This window comes from Phoenix dactylifera, chromosome 7 (genome assembly GCF_051530095.1).
Source record: "Phoenix dactylifera cultivar Ajwa chromosome 7, Ajwa_hap1_PhDact_Kaust_v1.1, whole genome shotgun sequence".
In the NCBI taxonomy this organism is placed as follows: domain Eukaryota; kingdom Viridiplantae; phylum Streptophyta; class Magnoliopsida; order Arecales; family Arecaceae; genus Phoenix; species Phoenix dactylifera.
The window spans coordinates 3,974,483-3,983,261 of NC_143196.1; the positions used below are offsets into that span (position 1 = coordinate 3,974,483).

General features: G+C 35.9%; 1 protein-coding gene across 2 annotated transcripts; it reads left to right on the forward strand.

The window, feature by feature from the left end:
* The first annotated feature begins 1,848 nt into the window (after positions 1-1,848).
* On the forward strand, positions 1,849-5,743 carry LOC103710144 (uncharacterized). Of its 2 annotated transcripts, none has more exons than XM_008795767.6 (2): positions 1,849-3,721; positions 3,854-5,743. In XM_008795767.6, the coding sequence occupies exon 2, from the start codon at positions 3,887-3,889 to the stop codon at positions 5,546-5,548; it is 1,662 nt and encodes a 553-aa protein (XP_008793989.5). In that variant the 5' UTR covers positions 1,849-3,721; positions 3,854-3,886; the 3' UTR covers positions 5,549-5,743. The 2 variants fall into 2 exon arrangements, with proteins under 2 accessions (XP_008793989.5, XP_017698764.4); XM_017843275.5 differs by having other exon boundaries at positions 1,849-2,186.
* The last annotated feature ends 3,036 nt before the right edge of the window (positions 5,744-8,779 follow it).

The following is an 8,779-nucleotide window of genomic DNA, read 5'->3' on the forward strand; positions in this document are numbered from 1 at the left end:
AGTATACCAAGGATCCAAAAAAATTTATATGTCGCTAACCTGAGGCCTCATATTAAATCTATACACTAAAATGACGATAGACACTGCTTCCCTCCTTCTCTTCTTTCTCTTACAGGGAAAAGAAAAGTTAAAATCTACATGTAATGTGGTATCATCCTTTTGAAGATAATAAAGTTTCCAAATACTCCAATAGCTGCATCTATGGATCCATCAAAGCGTCATACCCCTAGAAAGAAGTCCTAGAGTATAAGCATCATCAGTTTGTTCTTGTTCATGAGTCCCTTTCTCCACTAAATGAAGCATGGATGCGTCATCAATGCGATTCTCCACTTATTTACACCACTACAAAAAACTTTAGTTCATTAGATGGTGTGTCTTTTTTTTTATTGGTGATGTTTGGAGCCTTGAGAGCCAAGGACACATGGGTGGGGACAACCTAGAGGATTCGATTCTCTCCTTCTCGTTTCGCAAGCCATTACTCGTGCATTAAAATCCAGGACCGAAGTACATTTTATCCATGTTCACACCTGCATGTTTTTCGGTGAGAGTTCTCTTATCATCACCGGAGCTTGTTCGTGGGAACATTGCCAGCGCTATTGAGCTTGGGACAGCGTGATCGCCAGGGTGTCAAATCGTTTTCCTCGCGCCCATGGCTGGGATGCAGTCACCGACGGCGTCGTTCAATCACATAGTGTATATTGGGCCGGCGAATTTACATGGGGCCTCTTTCCTTTTTATTTTATTTTTGTGACTTTTCCTGTAGTAGGCCTTTTTTAGATCGGAGCTTAGGCGACTGCCGCCTAAGGATTGGGCCGGCTCTATTGATAAACAAATTGAGAAACTATTTTGGTACGATAAAATGACCATAAAAGATATTGCATAATATTATACAATAGAGCATAACAAAATATAATACATATTGTATAATATTATTATAATATAATAATATAATATTATATATTATAGTATAATAATATAACATAATTTGATATGATATAATGTAATATAATATTATGTTTATAGTATAATACAATAACATATCAATGTATTAGGATTTTTTTTTTTTGGAACTTCTGTAGATTTCTATAATATAAAGAAATATTTTCTGTAATTATAATATTTTATCATGCATATTTTGGTCTAAAAAAATTAAAAATCAAAAAAACTTTTTGATGCAAACTAAAAGTACTTTTAAATTATTTTTAATGCGATCTCTAAGGTATATGTGAGTGCTATGCAAGGTATGGAGGCCCACTAGCTTGGCAACATTCGGCTATATCACTGGCTTTTTGAGCCTTGTGACTAGGTTTGGATGAGAGGCCTGTGTCAAACCTTTGACGCTTGATTCAACAAAAGAATAAAAAAAAGGGAAAAGGTTTAGTATATAAAACATATTTAAGCAACAACTCATTACCTAACACATATCCAAGTTGGAGGGCTTAAAAACACATGTCCCACAATATTAAACCAGGCATTTTCTATATTAGCCCATTATAATAGTTTTTGAGGTGTCTTAATTATCTATATTGATAACAAAAATATAGATTATATATTTTTTCTTGACCCTTATTTCTTGATCCCTATAGTACTTACCATCTAACATTTAAACATTTATCTAAATAGAATCATGTTATTATTCTTCATAATTAACTATTACTTAACATTGTGATTTGTGACTAATAATAATTATAGTAACAGTGATTATTATAATATTGAATTATCACAATCCAAATATATCTATAAATTTATATGCATAATGATGACTATTATAGCTGTTATAGTGAGAAATCACCCCTAACTTATATAAATCATTTATTTATTTATTTATTTGTTTATTTTGTGACGGCAGCCTGACTTCCATAAACCAAACCTGCAACCAAATCGACCGTTTTCCGCGCCACGGAGGAAACAAGGGCTCGTTTCCAACTAAAACCTAAACGGCTTTCTCTGCTTCGGTGGCTCCGTCCCTTTGCGACGACCCCAACGGAATCAAACAAAATTTCTTCCAATGTCTTCGAAGATGCCCCAGTCGGATGCTTTCCCCCTTGGTTTTCACGATGATTCACCTTCCCGAAGCTTCACGCCGGATTTTTCTATTAATTTCTCCAGTAATGGGGTATTTGATTCGTTTCGACCGATTCATCTCCTAACTCTTGATCAATCGGAGGTGCCGATCATTATTTTGGGTAAAAATTCCTTCTTCTTCTTTTTCCTGATTAGATTTGGCTCTAAATTGATCGAAAACATTGGAAAGTTCTAACCTTGGTGGTTGAAATTAGAGCATTCTCTTTTAATCCGCATAAAGATTGATCCTCTTGATCTTTGGGCTCTTTTGTTTTTTCTAGTATTTACTTTTCTCATCTAGCAGTCTATTCTTTCTACGTGTTTAAGAGTTCTTGTGAATGTTAATGTTATTAGACATAGTGCAATCTTCTGTGTTTTGGTATAAATTTGGGTTTAAGCAGCAGATTGATTGAATTTAGAATATATCATGACCAGAAACCATGGATTATATTTTTATCTCTTTTCTTCGTGAATCTTTGTCCATGGAGAAATTAGGAGCAAGAATTTTATTCTTCTTCTATTTGGTATTCTTCTTTAAGATTTCACAAAACAGATAATTATAATATCTGATTTTCTGTAAAACAGGTTATGTGAAAGATAGGGGGAGGCTAGTATTACAAAACAATATATATTTTTTTATATGTTTTATGAACTACCAGTTAAAAAGCAACCAAGAAAGCAATTTTGTAAAACTCTTGTAGACACATTTTCGTAGGACCAGACATTCAAATAGCCCTGACTATTTGCAGAGTTTATTATTTCATGTTTTGACTCTAGTAATGTGATGAAGTTGGTAAAAGTTATATAGATAATTGCATCAACAAGACAAAGACATGTGTTTGAATTCAATTTGCGGGATTCACAGTTGTATCTTTTAGAACCAGATGAAGTATTTGTACGAGTTGTTTGGGGTGACCATGCTACATCGAGGGGAGAAGACAACTTAAGGTGTATACACTCTTTTATTAATAAGAACTTCATTATATTTCTGTGAACACAAACTTGTAATTTTTAATAAATACTATTTTTTTGGTCTTTGCCCAAAAGAAAAAAAAATTATTTTTCAATCTCCAAGGGTAAGAAATAACTTTGATCTGCCCTTTGATACTAACTTGAATTGCAGTCCTACATCGAGCTATTTTACTTCAAGGTATAAGAGGAGGGCACTTTTAAGGAATCTGAGTGAATAAGACTACTCAGTTTTTAGGCAAAAAGAAAACCTGAATGAGGCTATTCACCGTTTGTTCTTCTTATTAAGTTTACTTACGGTAGTGTGCCAAGATTGAATATAATTTATCTGTTCAAATATCTATTTTATTTCTTCCTCATTTAACCGATCATATGTATGCATGAGAGAAACATGCATCAGCATTACAGCTCCATTTTTTCAGGTTAATTTCATGCTTGGAAGATTGTTGTAGTTGGAATAAGCTTCATTTGTTATAGGACACCAGCTTAATTTCAGCTTCATTTGTTATAGGACACCAGCTTAAATTCAGCTTCATTTGTTATAGGACACCAGCTTAAATTCAAACAGGTACCACTTCCAGCAACAAGGAATGGCAGATATAGACACAAAGCCACTTGAATCTTTACAGGCTGCACTATCTTTGTTTGAGCAAATAATTGATCAGAATAATTGCAGTTCAGCAATGGGGTGCAATGTCTCCGATATCTTTTTTTAAAATTAAAGATCAACTAACATGATTGAAGTTCCTCATGAGCTCTGGTTTTTATTCAATATCTTTTTTCTTTTCTTTTCCTTTTTTCCCCTTTCTCTAATTCATAGGAAGTGTTGAAGGAGAAGGAACTAGAACTCTCAATGAAGGAGTTGGCAAATTGCAAAATGCAGCTAGAAATAAAAGAATTTCCCAACATGCACACTGCTCTCCAACTTGGTAGCTATCCTAAAACAATTGAAGAACCATCAACTAAGCTGAAGTGCTCTGAAGCTGAGAGAGATAGATCTGTGGAAGAATGCCAGGAAGCTCATAGTCACATAACTAAACTTGAATCTGTAATTCAAGTGATTGCAGGCCATTGTCTGAAATCTAGTGAAAACCAGAAACAATACATTCACATTTTGGATGAGTTGAAAGCTTTGAAAGAAGAACTACATCTTATGAAAGCCGAGCTCACTGCTGCTGAGGAATCAAAGGTTGCTGCACTGAAACAGGTCGAATTGATGAAGATAGATGTACTTTTAGAGAAAGAGAACAACAAGGAGCTTTTGGTGCATATTTCAGAGTTCAATCAAGCCATTCTTTTGGCTAACCTGGCAGCTGTTGAAGCAGAGAAAGAGAGGTCTGCTTTCTATTCACAGATGGAAGCAGAGTTGCAGGTTGCTACAGAAGCAGTAATTCTGTCCCATGAGCAACTTGAAGTACGGAAAAGACAGTTGGATTTGACGGAAGATTTGGAGAATGAGCTTTTGGAAAAAATAATACTGACTGATTATTTGGAATTGGAACTAAGGCAAGCAAAGGAGTTAGTTGCTTCAGATGCCATTAAGGACTTAAGCCAGTTTAGGTCAGAGATGGAAACGATAGACAGAGAAAACTCTGAGAAAACAGACTACATTATGTTGATGGAAGCTGAAATGAAACAAATGGAAGAAGAGCTTCAGAGTGCAAGGGACAATGTTAATAATCTGGATTGCCAGGTCGAGATTCTTATGAGTAATATGCAGAACCTGAAAGATGATTTGTCAAAAAGTAGCCGAAGAGATTTGGAATTTGAGGTAGAAATAGCAAATCTGAAATCTGAACTTCACAAAGGCAGGTCTAAGATTGCTGCTGCTGAGGCAGGTGAAGCAAGGGCTATGAGTGCTCAAGCTGGCTTGTATCTTGCTGTGCAGCAACTAGCGCTAGAAGCAAAGGCAGCCAAGAATGAGACAGAAAGATTAAAACTAGAACTGAAGAATGCTGAACCTGAAACGGAGGTGACTGACGATGCATCTAAAGTTAGTAAGGGAACGGACTTTGTTACATGCTCAACTGGAATTTCTTCTGGTATAACAATCTCAACAGAAGATTTTGATGCCCTGACCCAGAAGGCTGAGAAAGTAGATTCACCACTGAAAGATGAATCTCAATTGGTTAGATATGAAAAAAATTGCGAGCTTGACATCTTAAAAGCAGAGCTTGAAGCTTCCAATGCAATAATCAGTGATTTGAGATTCAATTTAGAGGAGGCAATAAGAAGATCTAAGCTGGCCGAGAAAGCTAAAGCAGCAGTTGAAGACCAGTTAAGGAAATGGAGAATAAAACAGCAGCAGAGAAGATCTGATTCAGAAGTGCTTGCGGAGCAATCCGCTAGGAAATACATGGATAACATGATGTGCGAGCCTTCAGCCTCTCAGTCACCAATGGGTCGGTCAGGGCTTAACAGGGTATCTCACCATGCAAAAAGAGGTACCTCTATGCCTATTGTCAAAAATTTGAATTATATCCCTCTTGGTAAGATCCTTAATATGAAATTTTAGTGATCATGAATCTGTTTACTTTTTTGGGGCCCGAGTTTTTATTATATATCCCATCATCAGATCAATCATCTTATAGCAGAGAACCTGTGTTATTAAAATTTTTTCTTTGAGTGCGAGTATGGATTCAGTGACAAAGTATGTACTTGATCAGTGGCAAACTGATATTCTTAGTTTTTAATCTCTTTTTATTTTTCATTTTTTTGGGAATGCTCCACTATCTGACACAATGAGGTTGATAACTTCTGGTAATTTGGTTCCGCTGTTTAATTTGCTTATAGTGGTATGCTTGTATATGTTTATTTCTCCAATCTGCCGAAACCATTTCTTCTCAAAATGTTATACATTACTGGTAAACAAAAATTAAGATACTGATTTTCCTAGACTTCAGGCATACACGGTTGCCTGTAGTGCATGCCAAGAGTTCTAATAAATTGCCACTGTTGAGGTGATGAGGTCGAATACAGTCGTACCAGTTGGGATCCTGGCTGATAGGTTAGTGTTTCATGTTTTTGCCTTCACCGCAATATTGTATTTTCTGTGATCTTGGGTTCCCTCTGAAGATCAGTATCACTTTTGCTCCAACAAAAAGGAAAAAGAAGAAAAGTAAAGGTCGATGTCACCAAGAAGTAGGAGTGCAGTTCATAAAGTTTGGTTATAGGAATCTAACAAGGAGTTCAAGACAAGTGTTGGAAGCTTTTGTGCATTGCACCTGCATCTTAAAAGTCTCGGTACTCCTAGAGAGCAGAAATAAGGTCTGACAAAGGTTGACATGACTGGTTGCTCTCCTTCCCTGCATCACTTCAAGGCCTTAGCCCATTTATGCTTCTAGAAAGAAGCTCTTAGAAATGTTGATTGATGTATTCTTGAGCTATCGTTATTTTATTCTAGAAGTATAAAGCTTTTACTCCGAAATCGGTGCATCTATTGAAACATGAGTTACAAATGACACAAAATCTAGGCTAGATAGCAAAAAAATCACCCCCTCAAAAAAGAAACAAGAAATCATGATTCATCAGAAGCATATGCTTTAGAAAAGTTTATTACAACTGTTAGTACAGCACTCAAGAGGAGCCGCTATGTGATCCATATACATCAACTGCATAACATCAAAAGGATACTGCAGTCCAATACTGATTAGCTTGGTGTCCGCAATTTGGTTCTCTTGTTTATAAGTATGTTGTTCTACACGGTATGGTGTCTGTGGAAGCATCTTCAAAAGCATATGCTAAAGGAACTATAATATCAGCAGTATTCTTTTTATTTTTTCAGTTTTTTGTTGATTTCTTGCTTTAGACATGATGTATAATTAGAATGTCAACATGCTAACTTTCTTGTTCAGTTTATTTTGGGATTTGTGACACGGATTTTAAGTTATCACAATGATGTAATGGGAGACAAGCATAGTTCTTTTGAGAAAAAAGGCAGACAAATTTTGCTTCTATGTTAATGGCTGTCATGGACCAGAAAGTCTTTAGGTGCTTAGAAAATTAATTTGACACCCTTCTTATCCAGTCAAATATGCTCTGTGCCATTTTAAATAACACGAAGTTTATGTTGTGGTCATTTCTAATAATTCAAGAAGTTTTACTTGAAAAATGCATGACATGGAGTGCTCTAGAAATGAATAGAAGTATCTTGTTTATGAAAAACAACTGAACAGATCCACAACATGAAGGCCACAATCCATCTAAAGGTATAGATTGTGTGGAAAGTTCAACTTCTGAGGAGTTTTGTAAAGTGGTCCAAGGAAGAAGATCTCAATAATATAACTGATAGTCTGAAAACAAGGATTAAGACCTGATCGCCACCTCTTGGACCTAGAGAAAATGAAAGAGTCCCTAAAAATTTTTGTGCAAATCTGCTACAGATGCTTCCAGTTGTTTGGATGGACTGATATCAGAGATAAAGCTGATGGATAGGCCATCCCTCAAGGCAAATAAGTTTTGTAAAGCTGAATTTGGAGGGATTGTAAGTAGTTTGAAGTGTGAGATAAGTTGATGATTTGAATCATCCAGCCAACTTAACAGCTGAGTGTCTATCTATCCATCTTTTGATATAACAGATGAGAAGGCCCATCAACCAATTCCTGAGATCACATAGTATAGTGGAAGAAGGATGGTAAACTTCCCAGCTGAACTAATGCAATGTGAGGGGCCTCAAAGATCCTGTTGCAAGGGAGTCTTGACAAAATAATTTGAGTCTCATCAAAATAATTTAGCATAAGAAAATGTCCCATAACCAAAAGAATAGGGGAAAAGGATCTTTCCAATTGTAAAGATTTTTCCTTTTTGCTGGAAATCTGTTATACTGATCCAAAATCCTAGACATTGAATAATTTCCTCAGCTCTTCTTTTCTGAACATGCCAATCTTTTTCCAACAATCAACATTTTTGGGAGATTAGCAGTTGTTTACTACTTTTGAGAGAATTTTCGAACAATCAATACATCATCACCTACATCGATCCAGAGAAAAATAAGTTTATCAGCATGTTTCAGAGACAGGCAGCTACATTTGCCTGTTTTAATCAAAACAATGTTCTTGGGCTTGTCTGGAGAGCTCTTTGATGGATTACTCAAAATCGCCGACGACTTCTGCATGTCTTTTATCAGTTCAACTTATGCATGTCTTATATCAAATCATCCTTTGCTGTATTCTGATATTATATCTCTTTCGATCACTTTGTTTTTAAGCATCATTTCTTTTCTTCTCATCTGTTCCCTAGGATCCAAATTTGTTAGTTGGATGCTAATGGTTGTAACAAGCACCACACCATCATCATTGTCCAAATCTTTTTCTACTAGAACATAATACACCTCTGTGAACAGCAAAAAATTGGATACATAAAATATTTTCTATGGAAAAAAAAATTGTCATGAGTTAAGGTGCTGCTACTTTGATTAGGGTAATGGATTTTAATTTGGAATTGTCATGCTTTGTCTAGCATATTGACAACACCTTGCGACGAATGTCACGCTATATGCATCTTAATGCCTTTATCTAGTCTAGTTGCATGGAAGGTGTCAGTTGGGTTAGGGTCCAATGTTCTATCTTGTACTCTTAATCCCTTCTGCAACGCCTTGGCTTAGTATCTTAGTGTCATTTGTACATTGAGGCAAACACTGAAGGACAGGTTAATATTCGCAAGAAAGCTAGACATGAGCTCCTAAGCCTAGCACACCAAGGGATCCATAGAGAGTGAGTTGTCTGCTTTCTACCTTGAACATCAATGA